Source organism: Arachis stenosperma, chromosome 3, assembly GCF_014773155.1.
Source record: "Arachis stenosperma cultivar V10309 chromosome 3, arast.V10309.gnm1.PFL2, whole genome shotgun sequence".
Taxonomy (NCBI): domain Eukaryota; kingdom Viridiplantae; phylum Streptophyta; class Magnoliopsida; order Fabales; family Fabaceae; genus Arachis; species Arachis stenosperma.
Genome location: NC_080379.1, coordinates 9,185,924 through 9,210,110, shown reverse-complemented (window position 1 = coordinate 9,210,110; position 24,187 = coordinate 9,185,924). Strand labels below are relative to the sequence as shown.

The window sequence follows — 24,187 nt, the reverse complement described above, 5'->3', positions numbered from 1 at the left end:
TTTCACATCAAGTACATTTAGGAAATAGACAAAGCGAAGCTTACGGGCTCAAACAAGGTCACAATCTAAGATAGACAGCGTTGTGCATGCGAAATTTTCTCGGTGGTTCAAGCATGAGGTTGATAGAACATTAACCTGACTAATGTGTTTTTAGCCTAGGATTCATACTTTATGAAATCTAATTTTAACAATAAAAGATGAATGTTATGTTGTTCTAGATTTCAATGGAAAGTACACTTCATTAGAAAGAAATGAAGTTGCTTGCGTGCGGTCCCATGATTCAGGCAAGACGTTTTGGGGCGTATAACATTAACGGGTACAAGTTTAGAACTATCACAAAGGAAGACGGGCTGAAAATCTAAAATAGTGGAGTATATATATCATCTAATACAAGAAGTTATGCAAGCATGCGTGATAATAAAGTCGCTGTTGGCAGTGTTCCGTATTACGAAAAAATTGTGGACATAATTGAGTTGAATTATAGCTGTCATTTCACAGTGGTATTGTTCAAATGTGTTTGGGCTTATACCACTACTAGTAGAGGCATCAAACAAGACCATTTGGGACTTACCAGTGTTAATTTCTCTCATCCGATACACACTGGTGATCGAGAAGAAGATGAACCGTACATATTGGCCTCAGAAGCTCAACTTGTATACTATATGGATGATGAAGTAGCTAATGAATGGAGTGTTGTGGTTCATGTGAAACCACGAGATTTGTATGACATATGAGAAGAGAATGAAGAAGCTGAAGTTGGTTTTTCTCCATAGCCATGGTTGAACATGTCAGCGGAATGTGACATTGGAGACTTACAATTGACAAGAGAGGATGATATAAAAGACCCCACAGAAAATGCTTCAGAGAATATCGATGATGTTGCGTAATGCTTATATGAAGAATTTTAACATAATTTAAAAAGGATCTTTGTGTCATGAACTAGTTAAACAAATTCAACGTTGTACGTTATTTTCTTTGGTTACAAAAAACTTTGTGTATTTTTTATTTGTAGTTAAGTATTCATTGTATTGTGAATTTTCATGAATAAAAGCAGATTTTCCATTTATTTGAACGATTTTTTCGTGCAAAGTTAGTTTACGTTAAATATATAATGCTACGTCAGTTGTTGTTTTTCTTAGTGTTGCAATTTTGATAATCTTGATATCTATTATTCAATATCAATTTCAGTGGTGTTACGTTTTTTAAACATTAATGAACATTACATGAGGGTGGAACAGGACAAAGGAAAACTGAGGACTTTTCGTCATCCTCTGCAAGCACAACATACGCTACAGAGCTTCTATCTAAGAAATTTGCCCAAACTACCAACAAGAGAGATGGTAATTGTCGAAAATTTTTGTTTAATTTTTAAATTGTCTTAGTGTGTTGTCGTCCGTTTTTTTTTTCTAAGTCAGTATCTAATGACTTTGGAGTTATCAGTTTCTTCTAGGTATACTTATTTTGTTGTATGCATGTTGATATTTTCAGTATTACCTGAATATTCTGGAGAATTAGTCCCTGACAGTCTAGATGGGGAAGAGTGTGATTCAGAAGACAATTTAGATGATATATCCTCTATTCGAATTGACAGATCCATGCAGTTTGATCTCAATAAGGTTTTGGAAGAAGACAATGAAACTTTAAAAGACCAACAAAGAGAAGATGATATGCATGTTAAGAAAAGATGCTTTGATCTGAACAAAAAGCCATGGTATGGAGATAAAATATCAAATCCTGTAAAACGTGAAGCCCATAGATTATTGATTGAGTATTTTTCGCCAGGTCAATACGATGTTGAAGAGAAATTTTAATCTTTTATTATAAGAGTTACGTTGATTCCTTAATTTAATGATTTGGGTCGCAATTTTACATGTTTATCTACTTTTAGAGTTTCTTAATTTAGGTATAGTAAGGCATAACTTCAAAGATGAGTAACTTTGATTTATGCTCGTTATAACTTTATTTTAACTTTATAAATTCAGAGCATGACTTTATTTCTTCTTTTACATTTATATTTGAATGCAAATTTAAATGCCAATAAATTAATTAAACAAGGAAATCTTATTCGTGAATTTGTTCACATGAGTTAACATATATAGTTTATTTTACTTGTGAATTTTTTTTATGTAAAACGAATCTAGAAAAAGTGTTACGAGTTTAAGTAACAATGATTTGAATATATGTAGTTTAAAATAGTAGTGTTTACTTAACTAGATTATACCCAGATGGTTATTAGTAAAGAAAACATTGTAATATGTGGTAATACGCATCCGCCGCAAAATGTTAAACAATAATTCACTCGACGGTACATTTAGCGGCAGTTCTAGAGAAACCGTCGCTAAATGCACGGTTGATTGCACCCCCAATCCCTAACCACTGCTATATGTGCCGGAGATGGTCATTTTGCGACGATTTTATAAAACCGCCGCAAAATTTCTGCTGCTATATGCCGGAATTTGTGTAGTGTCAATGGAGCTCACAACACCGTATCCAATCTTAGAAAAATCATTAAATGTGTTTTATCGAATGTTTAGAGTGGTTTTATAAAATTATTTATGATTAAAATTGAATATTTTAAGAATAGTAATTTATTCTTAAGATCATACTTAGTTATAACAAAAAGTGTTCTTGAGACAATTTTTTTTCCAAAATTTAAAGTATAAATATATTCTAATTCCTAGGACATATATTAGCAATTAGCAAACAATCTCCAAATATGAAGTGTTCATATATGCACCGACTTTCTTCACAAACTTTTGTGTGCTCTTAAGAGCTGAGTTTTTTATTTAATTTATTGGCTTATAGATTGCTTTTACCTTTTAATGACATTATAGCATGAAAATTCTTTTTGCGTTTTTTTAAGCAGTATTATATTGATCCACTAGATATCTTTTACAACCTTTTTCTTTGTTCCCTTCGGTTTGTTGTGCAGTTTCTTCGATTAATTCTTTATTGCTAAAAGTTGTTTTTTTTATAAGGGTTAGCTACGACCAGCTCCTTGACGAGGGAATAATCCAAATTAAGTAAATCATTGTTCTCTTCTCTCTTTCATCCTACATTATATTATTATTAAATAATAATTCTAACTAGGCAATCCCCATAATAACAACTTAACCAAACAACTAATATATATCTATTTAAAAATATTATTTATATACTAAAATTAATTATTAATATATTTTTGTATAAATATATATAATTTAAAAATTTATTTTTAATATATTTTTATATTTTAACATATATTTTATACTAATAATAAATTTTAGTAGTTAATTTTAATATATATATATATATAATATAATTGATATCTATTTGTAATAAAAAAAAGTGTAATTAAATACAACAATCTAATTGTCTCTGGCTATAAATACATCAACCCAAATAAACTACTTGTTTTGTAGTTATTATTTAGGGTTAGTTGTCAAATTAGTATTGTTCGTTTTGAGTTCAAGATTTAGCGGCATGCATTTGGTTTTTTTCACTTTGTTTATCGTCTAATGTCCCTTTCTTTTGGGGCAGCTAGCTTATGCGATGCTTATTTTTATGAATGCCACATGTATCATAGAAAGAGAAGGGACCGAGACAGAGAAAAGAAAGAAAAGAAAGAGGAGTGGTTGTGCTTTATGTGTGCTTATTAGTTTTTTTTTTTAAACAAAAACCTCAACAAAGTAAGGTAGAGTATTTAAAAAAAATCTAAAATTACAGTATAAATACTAAAAAAAAAATTATAGTTATCTTCAGCATTACCATCAACAACTAGATACAATAAAGTCAATCCATTCTTTGTAATTTTTAATTGACTTGGTAATAATTTCCGCAACGCCTGTTTCTTGATTTCTGAAAATCTTGACATTCATTTCCAACTACGTATTCCAAATGATAACAAAAAAGCCAATCAACTATATGTTACATTCGTCTTTTTTTACAAAAGTTCATGTCCAACTCTCAAAATATTGCTTAATGATTATTGAAATAGACAAAAATTTATTATAAACGTATAACCAAGTATACCATACGTGCCACGTAAACTCATAGCCAATGAATAAGTGTGCTTATTAGTTATTACAACTTGTAAACCGTCACATTAAGTTGGGGTTAATTTTTTTTAATATAAAAAAATATTTGTATTTTGTTGAAAATAGAATTATTTGGCATAATTATAGGTGAGTGAATTTTGAAAGTAAAGAGTCAACATGTAAAGTACGCATTAGACACGTGCCAATATTTTGGCAGCATAAAAAATACGTGTTAGATACGTGCAGCAACATATCCCCTGTGTGTTATATCGACATTTTTTGCGTATTCATAAAAATATAATACAATTCAATTATCAATATTCAACTAAATATTATTATCTTTATCTCCATATTAAAAATAATTTTTATTAAATTGGCAATTGAAAGAGTATATATATATCAACCCTAAATCTCAAATATTTGGATTTAATTCTTAACCTTGTCTCTTTTGGGTTTATTCCTGATTAGAAAAAATGAAGACAAGAATATATAATGATAAAAGAACGAGTTTAATGTCTTAATAATGTAAAATGTTTTACTTTAATTACATTCATTTTTTAAAAGATTATTCATATAATTAATGTAAAAATAATTATTTTTATTGGTATGACATTACGATATTGAATATAAATATAAAATTATTTTATACTAATAATATATCAAAATTAAATTCTAATAGAACATATAATTTAATGTACATGTATATGACTAAAATAGTAAAATGAATATATAAATAAGAATAATTAACCATAAAAAAATCCAGAAAGATTTTAGTATCAACAAAAATGACTTTTACTTAAAATATAAACAATAAAAAAAATATAAACAATATAATATGTTTACCAAAGTGTTTATATCTTTTGGAGGCTAATTTCTTTGTTGTTTATTTTTTCTGAGTTCTAAATTTTTTTGGAGTCCTTTATTCTCTTTATAATTAACCCTATAAGTAATACATCTTAATTATTGTAGGCTGTTCAACTGTTCACTGAGCAGGAACTACGTTTTCTTGTGCATATTCATTACTTATTTTTGTTTATATTTAGTGTATACAAAACTATTCACTAACAAATATGTTCTCTCAAATATTAAGAGAAATGTTATTTTAACATTTTTAATTACTTAAGTTGTTTTTACTGTTTAGTTATAAAATGAAAAGTAAAATTGTTTTTTACTTAAAAAAAATTCTCTTAAGAACCCTAAAAAATTATTAAATTTGTCAAAATAGCATTACTTAATATTAAAGAAGATAAATGATTTTCTCAAATATTATAGAGAATTCACTAACATATATTATAGCTATCAATTATCAAATTAAAGATACTCTGTATATGAAAGTGATCACTACTGAATCTCTGTCACTGCCACAATTCAATATCATAGATAGTACAGAGAAAGATAAGTATTAATTAATTTCTTTCCCTTGTTAATAATTCAAATTTATTTTTCTCATGATGCATGAGTAGTAGCAAGCACAAAGTCAAACATTCTTTGATTATGTTTCATTATTTTGGTGTATAATGTATGAGTCTGTTATTCTATATATAGTGGTATATAAGACAGATCACATGAAATTGAAGGCAAAAAAACAAATAAGAGGGAAAGTATTTCATTCAATATTTGAATATTAAAAAGGGAGTTATTAGAATTTTGAAAGAAATTAAACTTGTAATGAGTATCTCATGGAATAATGTCAAAAATCACAGTACCTTCCACCATCGTATATACAACAATATAATGTCTTTCTCCTCCTCAAAGTCCAACTTATAAACAAATAATGTCTCCTACTTGTTTCCACTATTGTGTGCAATTATAATATTTTTTCAACAAACTACTTCATTGCAAGTTTGACCAAAGCTTAGCTTGTATTTATTAATCTTATACAACGAGAAACCATTTAGCTGTACATTTAACTGTTTTTAGGTCCACTGCTCTGTGTGTCTCTGTATATATTATTAGTTTTTTTTTGTAATATTTCTATTCATATCCTATCCCAAAAATATATAGCCAAAATTAATAAAGATAAAAGACCTACTCCAAAAAAAAAATGGCCTCTTTTACTTGTCTAAATAAGTAATTATCTCTCTAAATATTATTTCATATTATCTCTACCTCATCAAAAAAGCAAATCTCAATAAATTCTTAAAATAAAAGAACGGTTATCCACTAATAAAGGTAGTATTACTCCAAAATATGGTTATTTATTTTATTATAAATACACTGATACTTCTCAAGTATATTCAAGTTCCAATCTATTAAAAAATCTGTTCAAAATCCTTGTTAAATTATATATTGGAGTCTCTTGTAGATACCACCCCCACCTCTTCACGAGGAACTCGGACAGCAGCACCTCAACACCAACACAAATTGAACGTTGCCTCAAAAAAAATCTAAACCTCACGTTTAAGCCCAAATCACTGTTTTAGATAACCCTCAAAACAATCTTCATCTAATAAATTAACGACTAATCCATCATTCTAGAAGTTAAGTCTCATATACGTAAAAAGAGACAATGGCCTCCCCCTAATTTAAAATTTTTATCTAGAAAGTTCATTAGTTTATAATTTAACCCCCTCCTAATTTTATTTTATTTTCTCTTTTTAACTTATAATTTTTATATTGGTCTCTTCCAATTTAAAATTTTAGTTTTGTTTTTTATCATTATTAAAAATATAATTATTCATGTTATTCTTTTATCAATTTAAACTTTTAAAATAATACTTAACTTATTATTTAAATTTGATACTTACTTAAACAAACAAATACAAATTAATTAATTAAAACATAGAACGTCGTTTTCCTTTGTCATTTCTTGTGCGCTTCCTCTAATTTGTACAAAGGCATCAAATACATGGTGTTTAGTGCATGCACATGATATGATATATGATATAGATACAGAGATCGATAAAATAGAAAAGGGGAAATTTTGAACCAAAATTACACACTTGTATATATAGTTTGTCTATCTTTTTATTTACATCTTATTATCTCAATTACCATAAGCCATCATTATTATACAAATCAAATAAGCCAATAATGGGTCCTTAAACTAATTAGAGTGGAACAGAAATTTTCTCATTCTCTACCTAGCTGCCTCTAATGAATATTTTTCATTTTTTTTTGGATTATATCCATTAAATTTAACGTGTATGTCCTACATATATATCATGATCCTATTGATGACCCTCTAACACAAAACTTTCTAGCATTTAAGATGTAGGGACTAGCTAGGGAGGTTATTAATTTATTAAACTTGTGTTACAAAAAACACAAATCTTGTCCCATCTTCAATAATTGATCTTGCAAAGTTTTGAAAGTGATATTGATGTCCACATCTAGCTATATACACATCCTTGGCTTCATATCGCTGAAATTATTGATTTGTATCATATACTAAAAATTTATATTTGTACTATTTTTTCTGACACACCTCTTTCATACGTAATTTTTTTTATGATATAAATAAATAAATATTTTATCTTTTTTTATTTTTTTATTAATCACTTTTAATATTAAAAATAAAAATATACCAAAAAAAGTGTATACGTAGTTACGTACAAAAATGGTGCATATAACATTACTCATTATATCCTTATTCTTTTCTTATTTAGTCATCTATCTATATCATCTGAATTTCTATTTATCCGTTCCCGTAATTTAAAAAAAAACAAAACAAAACTTAACTATGATCAATATTCAGATATGATACATTTATTAATTAAGCATAGCATTGTTAAAAAAATATTTAATTTTTTAATTTGTTTGTAGACTATACGTATATTAATTATTATCATAAATTAAATTATTTTAAATTAAATAATTTATATAATGATGATCTTATATATTATTATAAATGTTAAATTGAATAAGTCATAATTATTTTTTATTTAGAATTAAATGGAAATATATAAAATCAGATACTATCTTTTGAATTCTAGATATTATTTTTATTTGAATTTTAGGATTTAGTGAGTGTCATACTTAAATATATAGTTTAATGACTTCAAGTTTCGGTCTCCAACTTATACCGAAACCGCTTTCATAATTCTTTTCCATCTTAAGAGTTGCAATACAGAATATTTTAGTTGAAGAAGACTGAAGAAGATGGAGATAATTCTTCTATTAATTTCTATAAATAAAAATACACTTTCATATTGTAACATATATTTTTTATGATTTAATATGGATGATTTGAATATAAAACAATTCATTCTAACAACAATATGGAATTAAATACAAAATAAAAATTCTTCTAAGTCATTCTAAGATCAAACTATTTCAAATATGTAAAATTATTCATGTATATATTGTCAATCACACTTCTCTAGTTATATTATTGTTGAGATCACACATTAACAAAATAAGTTGTGAAATGTTATTTGTACATTAAAATTAGTCATTAAAATTAGTTACTAATATATTTGTGTATAAATATATATGTGGTTTAATTTATTTTCAATATATATTTGTATTTTAACATGTATTTTATACTGATGACTGATTTTAATGACTGATTTTGGTGTAGACATACCATAACTAAATAAATAATAACTAGAATTCTAATTTTTGATTTAAAATAAAGGGTCACGATGAACGGCATGAAGTGAGGATCAGACATCTTTCTCCAATCCCTTCATGTTTATTCAAGGGGAGATTCATATGATTCGATTTCGTGTTTTCGTCTCCATGACAAATAAATTTTGTGGATATTCACTTCCATAGACTTCTTTTATAATTTTTAACAAGATATATACTAGCATAAATAAAAACAGATGATGATTAAATCAAGAATAATTAAACAAATAAATAAGATTGAAAGTGAGTCAAGCTAGCTCATGAGCCAGCTCAAGTTTAATTTGTTAATAGTTCGGTAAGCTGAACTTATGAGCTGGTGAGTCGAGCTTGAGCCTAGAATTAAGCTCATAATAAATTAAATGACCCGAACTTAAGATTGGATAAGCTCAGTTCATTACCTCGTAAGCTAGTTCGATTATATATATAATATTAAAAATATAGATTAAATGTATATAAGATATTCGTATTAATAATTTAATATATATATATATATATATATATATATATATATATATATAATAGTAATATATCATTTTACATATATATTAATGTTCTTAATTATTTAAAATTTTATAGTCATTTTTTATATATAATTTTGATGTAGGACATAAATAAAAAATCTATAATTAATAGATAGACAATATATAAAATTTATCTTTTTTAATATATATAAGTTATAATTTATTGATATAGAATTGTAAATTATATTTCTATTACTTGAGTCAGCTCGTGAGCTCGACTCAGATTGTGAGTTTTCGTTGAGTCGAGTTTGAGTTTACAATATAAACTCGATTGTTAATGAGTCGAGTTCTGAGCCAAGCTTAATTTTCATGAGTCGAGCTTGAGCTTGGTTTAGCTCGACTCAACTCGGCTCACTTCTAGTCCTACAAACAAGGATATTTTAAAAATGGATGAATAAAAAGTTTGAAAAAAATACTAACAATAACTTAACTTTAACCTAATTAATTAAGTGGCCTTCCCCCAAAAATTCATTTTGATAAATGATAATAATATTTCAATCTGTTCGTTCGTCGGCTTCCGAACAGGTCGGGTGAACAGAAGATGCGAAGGTGGATAGATGAGGATGTCTTAGTCCTGGTCGCACTGATTGTGGGTCTGCCGAGCTAACGAGCACTTGGGCTGGTGAACGGACGAGGGGGGGTGCCACCTGCAAAGACACTCCGACGCTCAAGTCAGTAATGTGCAGGCGGGCAGAATAATGGGGTGAGAGAATGTGACGTACCTCGGGGGAAGAGCCAATCTTCCCCTTATATACATGTCAGTAGTGGGCCCCTCATGGGACAGGCCCATATTCCCAAGGACGCTGCCCTGCAGCCGTGTGTGAGCTGTACAGGACGCGTGTCCGGGTCGGTTGGGGGGCGCGTGTCCGGGTCGGGTATTGCTCGGGTCGGGTCGGCCCGTGTTGATTTTGGGCCGGGCCATAACAGTGCCCCCACGCGCCAATGGTAGTCGTGAGAGCTACCAACGGCGTGTCGTCTCGCATCTCGTCTGGTCGGCCGCTCGTGGAAAGGATGTGCCCCCTACGCGCGTCTCTTGGTTGTTCAAACAACCGTTTCTTCGCTTCGTTTCCTGTGCCGAGCATTGAATGCTCATAATGGGGTAAAAACCCCGTTTGAAAAGACCATTTTGCCCCCAGGCGTTTCGCGCTCTGGAGGCAGTTTTTAAACGAGTGGTTTTGATACTTCTGCACTTTACGCACTTTTTTCGCACTCCCTATTCTCCCTTCTTCCTCCTTATTGCAAGGCTCTGCTGTGGTGCCTCCGTTCGTGTTTCTTGCATTTTCCCAGATTCAACTTCATCTTCCTTTCGTCAATTCAGGTAACTTTTGGATCATCCCCTTTTTATGCATTATTTCTGTATGCTTGTTGTTTGGTTCTTTGAAGTTATCGTGTAGCCTCTTAGTTGCGAGTAGACGTGTTAGGGGGAAAAGTACCATTCCAGGGTAGGTTTTTTCTCGCTCTTTTAGCCATTTTAGTCTTGTTTGGCCTTAGTCGGGAAATCGTGAGGGTGGTGTGTGTGTTCGGCTTGAGCAACCGATCTCTTAGACTAACTGGATGGTACCCCCATGTAGGTATGGCTCGCACGGTTTCCCGGGCATCCGTTAACCCCGCGGCGTACGACCAATATGCTTGGGTCGTCTCTGATATAAGGGATTCACCCAACCAAATGGGCGAAGAGGAGCTCACCGAGTTCCGACAAGCCGGGTATTTGTGCGGCGGGACTGACGAGGAGGCCAACTACGACGTCTTCGTCCCGGCTCCTCACGAGCGTTTGTACGAAATCAACTTCCAACCCCGCCAGGTCGCCGACTGGATTTGGTTCTATAAAGCCATGTTCACTCAGGTCGGGGTCCGCATTCCGTTCTCCGCCTTTCAGATGGCACTCTTAAACCGAATCTCCGTGTCACCGTCGCAGTTGCATCCGAACAGTTGGGCTTCTATCCGCTGTTTCGAGATGGTCTGTGAATATCTCGAACTGCCGGTGTCCGTGGACGTTTTTCTCTTTTTCTTCACCCTTACAAACCCTACCAAGGAGGGAAAACATAGAAAAGGGTTCATGTCCTTCCGAGCTGCCCAGGGTCGGAAGATCTTCGGTTTGTTTGAAGATTCCTATCATGGGTTTAAGGACAAGTATTTTAAGGTCCGCCCTGCCAAAGGTCGTCACCCCTTTTGGTTGTCTTTGGAGGGGGTACGGCTCATCCCGACTTATTGGAGCTTCGGGGCAGGGTCCAATAGTTTTATTAAGGTAAATTATAAAAGCATGTCGGCAGTAGATAAGCAGATTGCCGAGGTGCTAAACGCAGTTTTTGGGAAGAACCCGGTAAATCCCCATCTCCTCATGGGTGACAGGGAGTCCGGCCGTAATTATATTTGTGAGGAGCTTTTCTCTTTGCCCTTTGTCTTTTTTCCTTTTATTGATATTGTGTGGCGACTAACCAACCTTCTTTGTTTTCCTGCAGTGGATATGTCTGCGTCGGTGACGGGCCTTGCCGACTTGTTTCAGACTTTCCTTGGCGGCGGTGATAATGAAAAGGAAAATGACCAATCTGCCGCTGATACGTCCGCAGCTCCCCCAGAGGACAAAACTTCTTCAGGGCAAGAGGCCGTTGTTGGGGGGACCGGGACCTCGACTCAGGCCGCCCAGGTCGAGATCGGGAAAACGGTTCATGACTCTCCCCCTCGCGAAGTGGTAGGCCGAGGAGGTTCGACGTCTGCTCCTGACGATGACGTGGAGGTGGTCGTCCCCACCCCTAAAAGGAAGAGGACGGCGTCTTCTAGTCCCGAGGGGGTCCTCACCGTCATGGAGAGGAATTTTGATGCTAGTAACTTTATAGATACCCAACTCATTCCTGGCACTGAGGAATACTTCCATGAGTCTTCCCTTGCTGGGCAGGCGAGGTGGATGTACCGAACTCTTCTGCGGGGCGCCGTGATAGCCCGGAAAGCCGAGTTTGAGCTATCCGGGATGGAGTCTCTCCGTCGGAAGTTGGACTCCGCTGGGAAGGCCAACAATGAATTGAAAAGTGAAGTGGAAACTCTCCGGGAGCAGTTGACTCAAACTTCGGAGAAGTTGGATGCCGCCGAGAAGAAAACCACCACCGCTGAGCAGAAAGCTACCTCCGCCGAACAAAAGTTAACAGCTGCCGAGAAGAAACAGAAAGAGTCGGACGCGACGATTGAACGTCTGGTCGAGCGTGAGATGGCTCTGGAGAAACAGGTCGGCGAGGCGCAGAAGCGTACGGCCGAGATCGAGAAGGAGAAGCAGGTCGTGGAGGCCGAACTGGCAACATGGAAGGCCAAGTACAAAGACGTCGTCAAACAGGGTAAAGGCGCGATTTTGGGCACCGAGGAAGCCCTGAAGGCTCAAATTAAAATTGTTGCCCCTGAGTTCGACACGTCGGCAATTGGCGTTTTTAAGATTATTAAGGATGGCCAGGTTGTTGATGTTCCGAAGAAATGAACTCTTTGTTTCATCGTTTTTGTTTAGCCGTTTTGTTTTGGCTTGTAGACAGTTGTTTTTAGCCGTTATGGCTTACGAACAGTTTAATCTTAGCCGTTTTAATTTTGGCTTGTGAATAATGACTCTTTGGTCGCTTGCTCGTGTTGTCACAATGAAATTTTTCTTACTTGTCCGATTGTTATCGTTTTTAGTAACCGCTTTTGGTTTATAGTTGTTGATATCGGCGGCCCGTGGGCTCTCGTGTAGTTGCTCGTTACAACGGTAGTTGATGACCTCCTGGGGTGATCAGTCCCGGGTTAGGTGTCGTTGCTAGTCACGACAAGATGATTTATCTGAAAAACGGAGGTAAAATAGAATGGAGAATTTGCACAAGTGTATCTTATTCGGTATCCACATAAAAGACTTGAAAGTTACTATGAAGTTCAAATGACAAATTAACTACTTAGCTAGATTAGCCGGCAGGTCGCTCCGTCCTCTAGGAGTAGAATCTTCTAAGGTTGTCCGCGTTCCATGTTCTCGGGACCTCCTTGCCATCGAGCCTTTCTAACTTAAAGGCCCCTTTTCCCATCACCTCTTTGACTCTGTAAGGACCTTCCCAGTTTGCCGCTAGCTTGCCCTCTCCGGGGGTCGGTGGGCCGATATCATTTCGCCTTAGGACGAGGTCGTCAGGCTCAAATTCCCTCTTGAGCACTTTGGTGTTGTATCGCAGAGCTATTCTTTGTTTTAGCGCTGTTTCCGTCAAATGGGCCCTCTCTCGGGTTTCATCTATCAGGTCCTTTTCTACAGTTTCCTCTACTCCTTTCAAAAGCAATCGCGGGCTTGGTTCACCGATCTCCACGGGTATTACTGCATCCACCCCGTACGTTAGTCGGAAAGGGGTTTCCTTGGTGGAGGATTGCTCGGTTGTTCGATAAGACCAGAGGACCGATGCCAGCTCGTCGGCCCAAGCACCCTTTTTGTTGTCCAACCTCTTCTTCAGCCCTGAAAGGATAACCTTGTTGGCGGACTCCACTTGTCCGTTCGTCCGAGGGTGTTCTACCGAAGAGAACCTTTGCCTTATACCTAGGCCGTTGAGAAATTCTGTGAACTTTTTGTCAGCAAATTGTGTGCCGTTGTCCGAGATGACGACTTCTGGTATCCCGAACCGTGTTATCACCTGCCTCCACATGAATTTTCTGCAATTGGCTGAGGATATGCTAGCCAATGGTTCGGCTTCTATCCATTTGGTATAGTAATCAATTGCCACTATGAGATATTTGACCTGCCCAGGGCCGACAGGGAAGGGCCCTAAGAGGTCGATTCCCCACTGAGCGAATGGCCAGGAGGTCGTCAGCAAGCTCAACTCGTTTGCCGGTGCCTTGGCAAAGTTGGCGTTCTGTTGGCACTTTATGCACTTTTTGACAAACTCTTTGGAATCTGCCATCATCGACGGCCAGTAGTACCCAGCTCGGATCAACTTCCTTGCTAGGGCTTTTCCTCCGATGTGGTGCCCACAGCAGCCCTCGTGGACTTCCCTGAGGACGTAGTCCGTTTGATCGGGGTGTAGGCACTTCAATAGGGGCTGGCTGAGCCCTTTTCTGAACAACTGTCCTTGGATGACGGCGTATTTGGCCGCTTCTCTCCTTAATTTCACCGCATCCTTTCCGTCACCAGGGACTTGGCCGTGTTCTAGGTAGTTGGTGATGGGGTCTAGCCATGAAGAACTTAGGGTTGTTATGTGTAGTGCAATTGCAGGTTCCCTCGTCATGCCTTGGATGAGAGACCGGTTTCCCTCCCCTGGCTTCGTGCTGGCTAATTTTGATAGGAGGTCTGCTCGTGTGTTCCTTTCTCTGGGTACATGCTGGACCGTGACCTCGTCGAACTTTTGGCTCAAGCTTTTGACCTTTTCCAAGTACTTCTGCAACAAGGGGTCCTTGGCTTGATAGCTGCCGTTTACTTGGGAAGTGACGACTTGGGAATCGCTGCATACTTCCAGCCTTTTTGCGCCGACCTCTGTTGCTAGGGTCAAGCCTCCTATGAGGGCTTCGTATTCTCCTTGGTTGTTCGAGATGGGAAACTCGAATCTGACCGATTGTTCGTATACGACCCCGTTTGGACTTTCTAGGATGATCCCGGCTCCTCCGAAGGTCTGGTTGGAGGCTCCGTCCACATGGAGCTTCCACCGTGTACCCATGTCTTCGCCTGGGTCTCCTGTTACTTCAACCAAAAAATCCGCCATCGCCTGCGCCTTGATGGCTTGCCGGGGCTCGTACCGTATGTCATATTGAGAGAGTTCGATGGACCAAGTCATCATTCTTCCCGCCAGGTCGGGTTTTTGGAGAACTTGTCGGATCCCTTGGTCCGTTCTGACGACCACTTGGTGACTCTGGAAGTACTGTTTTAACCTTCTCGAGGAGGTTAGGAGTGCTAAGGCTAGCTTTTCCAACTTGCTATATCTTAACTCTGCTCCTTGTAGGGCCCTGCTTATGAAGTAGACTGGTTGTTGGGTCCTCCCGTCCTCCCGCACTAGTACTGCGGCCAGGGCTTCGCTTGTTATAGCGAGGTATAGGTACAGTGGTTCCCCGTCCCTTGGCTTCCCGAGAACGGGAGGTGCCGCTAGGATTTCCTTGAAGTGTTGAAAGGCTTCTTCGCACGCGGGTGTCCACTCAAACGCCATCCCTTTCTTCATGAGGTTGAAGAATGGCAGGGCATTTGTCGCCGAGGCCCCGAGAAACCGGGAAAGTGATGTCAATTGCCCTGCCAACCTCTGGACGTCCTTGACACAGCCCGGGCTCTTCATCTGAAGTATTGCCTGGCATTTCTCCGGGTTGGCTTCTACCCCTCTCTGAGTTATCATAAATCCCAGGAACTTGCCGGCTTCCATGGCGAAGGCGCACTTGAGGGGGTTCAGCCTCATACCATGTTGACGGAGGGACGCAAACACACTTGCCAGGTCGTTTAGGAGGTCGTCAGGTCGTGTTGTTTTTGCCAGGATGTCGTCCACGTAAACTTCGACCGTTTTCCCTATGAGGTCGTGGAATATCCTGTTCATCAGCCTTTGATATGTCGCCCCTGCATTTTTCAAGCCAAACAGCATTACCTTGTAGCAGAAAGTTCCTCCTGGCGTTATGAACGCCGTTTTGTCTTCGTCTGGTCGGCGCATCGGTATCTGATTGTAACCGGAGTAGGCGTCCATGAAACTCAGATACCGGTACCCCGCCGCAGCGTCGACGAGTGCATCTATATTGGGGAGGGGGAAGCAATCTTTGGGGCATGCTTTGTTAAGGTCCGAGTAGTCCACGCACATTCTCCACCTGCCATTGTGCTTTTTCACCAGCACCACGTTTGAGAGCCACGTCGTGTAATCCACTTCTCGTATAAAGCCTGCTTCTAGGAGGCCGGCCGTTTGCTTGGCTACCTCCTCTGCCCTTTCCGCCGACATTTTTCTTCTCCGTTGAGCAACTGGGCGGGCTTCTGGCTTGACGGCTAGGTGATGAGAGATGATTTGTGGATCTATGCCCGGCATGTCGGCTGGTGTCCATGCGAACAAGTCCCTGTTGGCCCTTATCATTTCAATCAAAGGCTCCTTTAGCTCATGTGGGAGGTTCTTGTTAACGAATGTGAACTTTTCCCCTTTGTCACCGATGCTAAATTTCTCCAGGTCCCCTTCTGGTTCCGGCCTCGGCTTGTCCTCTACTCTGGCATCAAGGTCGGCTAGGAATACGCCGGATGCTTCTTTGGACTTCTTTCTGAGGGAAAGGCTGGCGTTGTCACAAGCGACCGCCGTCTCGAGGTCTCCTCTTATGGTCCCTATGGATCCATCATCGGTGACAAACTTCATAACCAGCAGCTTGGTATTGATTATAGCTTCAAAATCATTGATTGTTTTCCTTCCCAAGATGATGTTGTAGGCCGTGGAATCTCGGAGGATTACGAACTCGGCCATCGCCGACCTTCGGCCTTGCACCTGTCCCACCGAGATTGGTAGGGAAATGACCCCGTCTGGTTTGATGAAGTGGTCGCCTAACCCGATAACCCCGTGCTGGTGAGTCGTCAGGTCGGCGTCTTTTAGCCCCAGTGCGTCGAACACGTTGCGGAACATGATGTTTGAATCAGCCCCTGTGTCGACGAGGATCCGTTTGACGAGGCCGGTTCCCACTCTGGCCGTTATGACCATGGGAGGGTTTTCCGGGGCGTCGCTAAACCATTGGTCTTCTGGGCCAAAAGAAATGGACGGAGGTTTTTTGGTACTCTGCATCGGTGGAGAAGAGATCGCCAGAACCTTGGCGTCTTTCTTGTGTGCCGATCGGGACTTTGGTGCAGTGTTCTTTGCCGTTACCACGTTTATTACAGTGAGGCCGTGGTCTCTGTCTTCGGGCTCTTGTCGCCGCTTGGCCGGGCGTGTCTTGCCTTCCTCGTCTTGATCACGATAACGCCTTCTCGGCTCCCTGATGAGATGGGAGAACGCTGCCAACTTTCCTTCTCTTATCGCTTGTTCTAATGCATCCTTCAGGTCGAAACAGTCCTGTGTTTGATGGCCATATCCCTTATGGTAATCGCAATAAAGGTTCTTGTTTCCACCCGTGCGGTCCTTGAGTGGTCGGGGCTTCGGAAGAATTCCCTTTTCAGCTATTTGTTGATAGACTTCCACGATGGGGAGGGCGAGTGGAGTGTAGTTAGTAAACTTCCCGACTCGAGGGAACGGCCTAGGTGCTTTGTTTGACGCCTCCTCCCTGGCCTTCTCTTTCGCTCTCTCCCCGTCGCCACCGAACTGACGAGCCTGGCCGTAACCGGACTGCCGCTTATTGGCAGCCACGACTCGGCTGACTTCCTCATCGTTAATGTACTCTTTGGCCACCGTTTGGATTTCATGCATCGTCCAAACCGGCTTCGTGGTAAGATGTTTTCGGAAGTTCTCGTTGAGGAGGCCGTTCGTCAGGCAGAGACTGGCCACCGAGTCGGTTAAGCCGTCGATTTCCAAGCATTCGTCGTTGAACCGATCTAAGTACCTCCTGGTCGGCTCTCCTTGTCTTTGGGTTACCCCGAGAAGGTTGATAGGATGCTTGGCCTTTGCTATTCTCGTTGTAAATTGAGCCAGGAATGCGCGGCTGATGTCTGAGAAATTGTAGATGGAGCCTTGAGGGAGGCCGTTAAACCATCTGATCGCTGGTCCTGCTAGGGTCACCGGGAAGGTGCGGCATCTTACTTCGTCGCCTACTCCCTCTAGATTCATCCTGGCCTCAAAGGCCGTGAGGTGTTCTAGAGGGTCTTGAGTTCCGTCGTACCTCATGTCCGTTGGCTTGTCGAAGTGTTTCGGCAACCGGACCTCGAGGATAGATCGGTGGAACGGGGTGGCGCCCATTATCACGGGTTGTCGTGTTCTTCCGTCTTCGCGACCTCTTGTCGCTCGATGGGTTGGTCCGCCGCGGGAGTAAATGATCGTGTCATTTCGTCTCCTCACTATGGGTGACTCCTCCCGCGAGCTCTCCACTTCCGTCCGTAGGCGGCTTCGGTAAGAGTCTTCCTCCTCGCTCCCGGGAGACGGGGTATAGCTCGGATCGGTAGAGCGTCCATCCCGCTCCCGGTCGGCAAGCTGCCGCTCCAGGTTCTGGACTCGGTGGCGTAGCTCTTGCATTATTATGGCGCTATCGCCGCCCGTTCCCCCGAATGGTCGTGTCCTCGTGCGTCGATGGGGGGACCTTCGCCGCCCCCCTTGCGACGCGACGGAGGCTGCCCCCTCTGCTCCGACAGCTCGGCCTTGGTCGCCGGGACCCAGTGCAACTTCCATTTAGACTTCCCACAGACGGCGCCAATGTTCGTTCGTCGGCTTCCGAACAGGTCGGGTGAACAGAAGATGCGAAGGTGGATAGATGAGGATGTCTTAGTCCTGGTCGCACTGATTGTGGGTCTGCCGAGCTAACGAGCACTTGGGCTGGTGAACGGACGAGGGGGGGTGCCACCTGCAAAGACACTCCGACGCTCAAGTCAGTAATGTGCAGGCGGGCAGAATAATGGGGTGAGAGAATGTGACGTACCTCGGGGGAAGAGCCAATCTTCCCCTTATATACATGTCAGTAGTGGGCCCCTCATGGGACAGGCCCATATTCCCAAGGACGCTGCCCTGCAGCCGTGTGTGAGCTGTACAGGACGCGTGTCCGGGTCGGTTGGGGGGCGCGTGTCCGGGTCGGGTATTGCTCGGGTCGGGTCGGCCCGTGTTGATTTTGGGCCGGGCCATAACACAATCCATGTTAACTAATATATAATTAACCACATTTAGTTGGAAAGACATGCTTTTCTCTCCCCCTCTCTCTCTCCCAAAAAAAAAATCATAATGCATGTATCCCCTCATTATTGAATCTCGTTCTTCTGTATACCTTCTTTAAAGAGAAAGTGTAATTTTTCACAAATCAAGAGAAACTGAATTGAAGTACGTTGAGAGGGACAAAGATAATGAAAACAGAAAGATAGGTCTGCCATGAAAAGGAGACAACCTTCTCACTTTTGCTTTCCAATTAATTAAAAAAAAAAACATTTTTTTTACATAACAATGTTGATAAATTTCACTGCTCTTTTCAATAATTGATGATTCACTTGCATACAAATACATTCCCATTTGATAAGTGTAGACAAAAAGGAAAAGAAGGAAGCCCCATAAAATGGGCATTATCTAAATGGCCACAAAAGTGTAACCGACGCAATACACGCAACACCAAATAATTTAGCCACACATGTCTTCATAATGTGACTTATGTGCCGGCTTAGCTTTATTCATGTGCTGCCAATTTTTTTCAACAACTAAGCTAAGACCAACTTGTCAATTTTTCTCCACATCCATCATTTCCTTAATTAATTGTTACCATTGTTAATTCAAAATACAAAATGTGTTTTAGATTTATTTTTTATTGATTACTTATTCAAACCCATAAAGAAGATTGTCCGACTGTGATCGACACTTCGTATACAGTTTGCTACACACCATTAGTTTTTTTTTTTTAAGTTAAAAATAAGACTTGAACTTGCAATCTCTAAGACTATGTTTATTTCTGAGAACAGAATAGGACAAGGCATTGATAATAGGATAGGACAAGACACTGATAGACAGAAACACAAAATTTTGTGTTCTTGTATTCTGTTTGGTGATAAACTAGAACAAGTTATGAAAATCTAATTTATTCTCATTTTTTTCATTCAAAAAATTTGAGATGAAAAATATAATAATAAAAAATATAATTATGAAAAATTAACAAGAATAATGAAAGAAAAAATGAAAAATAAGTTGTGTCCCTTGTTAGTGTCTTCGTGTTTTTCCTGTCAGGATGGACACAAAATACACTAATTCAGTGTCTCTCGACACATTGTCTCTGTCCATGTCTTCTCTATCAAACATGATTTTGTGTCTCAATATTTATGTCTCAGTGTTCTGTCTCTAAAAACAAACACAGCCTAAATGAATATGAAAAAATTATGTAATTTGAATTATAATTCATTGGTTACATACACAATTAATTGTTATTATCAATAATATCAACAATATATACTCAGAGTATATTTAGTTGGCTGATTTTAAGAAGATACAAGTTAAGCTAAGTAATTATAACACAATTTTGTTAAAAAAAAAAACTAAGATAAAATGTAAATGGGGTTAGAATTAATTGATGAATGGAATTGGAAAAAAAAAGAACTCTTTTTATGTTAAAATATAAAGCTTATTTATTTATGTTTTTTGACCGAAATAAAAAAACCACTTTTAACATGAAGGAAAGTTCTGACTATTAAAAAAGGGAAAAAAATTAAATTAAAGGACATTAAAGGGTGGATAATTAAGGTTAATTTTGGTGGGCCTCTTAGGTTTAAAGATAAGCAAAGTATGTATGGTTGGCTTTGATTTCCTGTCTAATCATCCCACCATTGACTCAGACAGTGACGTTTAATTTTGTCTTCTCTTGTATTTTTGCTGGATTGATTATTAATTCAATAATGCTAAAAATTGTAAAATTTAAAATTTCAATCAATATTCAATTATATATAATAAAATAATTTTTTATAATTACATACTCTTAAAAAAAACAAATTTTTTGTTATAAAAAAATGAATTGATTTAATTGATTTATGACATATTTTACCGAACATGTTCGATAATTAGTTTTCAATTAGTCTAATTGAATCAATTCAATTCGATTTTGAAAAGAAAAAATTATAAGAAACTAATCACGTATCAGTCAACTTGAACAACTTTTTTAAAAAATAAAATTTGAACCAGAGTTAGTGCAATAAAATTAAGATTAACGCAATGTAACCCTCTACTATCATCGCGTAACCGCTTCCTCAAAGTCAAGCACTGTCTTCTCGCATTGCCGGTATCCTAAGCGCTCGTCATACAACTACTGCGTCGTCCACCGTAACAATTCTGTGCGCAGCGCAAGGCTAAACCACATCCAATCCTCATCGCCGCAACACGTGGCTCTCCATGCAATGTCTCCTCATGCGGCGCGTTCAGTCCCTGCGCATCGATCGAGCTCTACTTGCCACGAGTTCTCTCTGTTTGAGTTGGTCATCGATCTCACTGGACCGCGCGACCGTTCTCCCTGCATCATTTTTTCATTGTCACGACGTGCAATTCTCCATGTAACATGTGTTGCAGTGCAATCGGACCCTCCACATGGAGCTCCTATTGCCAAGGACTCTATAGACAAGGTAATGCCTTTTGTATGCATTCCTGTTTTTTTTTTTTTTCTTTAACTATTTTTTTAGATGTTTTTTTTAGTAAATTGATATTTCATTTACAGGATTTTAGATATTTTTTTCGAATAAATGGATGTTTCTTTTTATGTGGCTTAATGAATATTTATTTCCTAGATTTTGGAAAGTTTCTTTCTTGGATTTTGGGGGAAGAACGCGGCGGCACGCAACAGAGGCATTCGACATGAATTGCATACGAGCACACGATATCGCAAGAAGAAGAGAAAGAAAAAGAGGAAGAGAAAAAAGAATAGAATAAACGTGCATAACACAAATACTAAGGGCACATTTTTTGAAATGTAAAATTTTTTTAAAATTCAAAAGATTAGCTCAAGTTAAATGGTGTCTTCATTAATTACCTAACAAAATTATTTTAAAAAATATATTTTTTGTGATCTATTTTAATCATCATTTATCGTTTTTTATTCAAAACATAAATCCAAACTCTAAAGTATAAATAATATCTATCGACTATTTTAATCACTAATTCCGTATCTATTTTAATCACTATTCTCCAAACTTTATATATAAGTTTTCTTTCTTTTTCTTAAACAAAGAGACAAAAAAAATCCATATAACATACACCTCTCTCCCCCTCACTACTACAACAAATAAGCTTTTGCCGCCGGACAACTAATTGAACTTGTCACAAAAAGAATTTGCAATATTATCATTTAGTGACGATTTTGCATCTTTTTTTGTGACGACCATAAACATAAAGTGTCATTTATTTTATTGTTTATAGTGGCAACTTATAAGATAGATGTGAGTAAAAATTAATTTTTTTTGTCTTTTTGGCTGACACATTTTACAATATTATTGGTGACAAAATAACCATTACAATAAATAGATATTTTATTATGACTAACTAAATCGCTGTCGAAGTTGCCATGAATGTGTAATGTGTATGTGTCAAAAATTCAAAATATATCATAAACAAAAAAAACTTACATTTTTCGTCAAATGCCTCATTAAATTTGTAGTCATTTTGTGATTATTCTAACTGTTCCAAAAAAGTTAAATATTGTAATAACTAGAAAACTAAAATATTTAAACGAATTTAAAATTAAAATCGCAAAATAGGTAAATATATAAATAAAATTAAGAATTTTGAGAGTATAAAGAGTATGAATATCTTAACTAATGTCTAAAGAACTAATGTCATCATCACAAGTTCACAACACCGTTTCATGGTTAGATAAATTATTCATTTTATTTCGGTGACATTGTGTGTTCTATTCAGAATTAGGTTAAATTATTTTAGTATTGGTGATTATTTTTATAAAGATATTTTTATATAAAAATAATATTATAAATTATTAAAAAATTTATATATTTAATTTAATATATTTGACTAAACTATTTAACTGATAGCCAGTAACACTGCCTTTATACGAAGACATTTTTCCCTTCGTAAAAATAGTTACTTTAATATAAAATTCAACAAAAGAGTTATATATGCACGTTAATATTAATAATTAATAGTAATAATAATATGATGTGTAAAGGAAAGTTGACTACAATAAGATGAGGTGTGATCAGTGAGAGTCATTAGTGGAGATTACAATGGCAATCAAATCAATCGATGTTGTTACGTTGAATGAACGTGGGTGATGATGATGCCATGACCATCACCTATGAGCGATGGTGCACTCCACAACCATATTTATTTAATTATTTATTATTATGGGTGAAATTCAAGTGCATTCGACTTCACATAAAATTGATAGTTGAGAGCCGTTAGATGAAAATTTAGTCAAATTAATCAAATTATATAACGATTCTCAGTTATCCACTTCACGTAAAGTCGACTCCACCTAAATTTTTACCATTTTTAATATGATCTACTTATCTGAAATATAAATTCGATTAACTTCTTACTTATGTTGCTTATATGCTTATATAGTTTTCTTTTTTTCCCACAATATCTTGCACAAAGATTAATTCATCGTAAATTTGAGTTCTATTTAATTAACGAATTGTGTATACAAAATATAATTTAAATCTCTAATATTTGTTTAAATGGATTAGTGAAGAAAAAAACTAGTTTGCTTATATAGTTATTAACCGTCAAAAGATCGTGCATCGCAGCTTTCAATTCCAACGCAGACATTTGCATTTCCGTTGGTCCAACTTTGCAGTTGAGACCCGGCCTTCATTGGGCCCCACCCACTTTCCTAATACCAACTCAAAGCCCAGTTTTCTTCGGGCCCACTAACCGCCCCAAAAAGTATTCCTTCTATCCTTCCTTGCCCTTTTTACTATTTTTATTATCCTAACACCATCATTTATAATTAAATAAAAATAGAATTAAAATTTAGCCTATACGTGTTTTAAACTTTTAAGAGATATATGAAAATTATTATTAATGATTTTTTTTATAGTTTTTTAGTAAGTATATAACAAATATATTATAAATTTAAATTTAAGGTAAATCTAAAGAATTATTGTTAAAAAAATTTCTAATTAATATTTAATTATTTAGAGAAATATTAGAGATTAGACTTTTAGTAAAAAAATAGTATTATTTTAAATAAAATAAATATAAAATAAAAATTTGGTTGCTTAATACTTTTTTTAAAAGTACCTTTTAAATATCAGAAAGCATAAATATTTAAGTTTTATATTTTAATATTAAATGTCACCAAAAACTATTAAAATTTTAAATTTTTAAATATTGTTTCAAAATATTCATTACCAAAATCTTTATTGTAATTACGAATTCATAGCGGTACAGGTTGGATCCAATTGAACGAATTAATCCTTCTTTTGATGTTTAACAATATTGAAATAAAAAATGAAAAAAACTCTTAAAAACATGCTAGCTCACTTATTTATTCTAGTCTTTTAACTAGTGTAGGTTCAAAATAATTTAGAATTAATTATTGAATTTTTCTCAT

General features: G+C 37.0%; 1 protein-coding gene across 1 annotated transcript; it reads right to left on the bottom strand.

Annotated features, from left to right (window-relative positions):
* Positions 1-13,044: 13,044 nt before the first annotated feature.
* On the bottom strand, positions 13,045-14,316 carry LOC130965460 (uncharacterized). Its single transcript, XM_057890220.1, has 2 exons — positions 13,831-14,316; positions 13,045-13,725 (listed from the first exon to the last, which is right to left on the bottom strand). Exons 1-2 carry the CDS (start codon positions 14,314-14,316, stop codon positions 13,045-13,047), a joined length of 1,167 nt encoding a protein of 388 aa, XP_057746203.1.
* Positions 14,317-24,187: the final 9,871 nt, after the last annotated feature.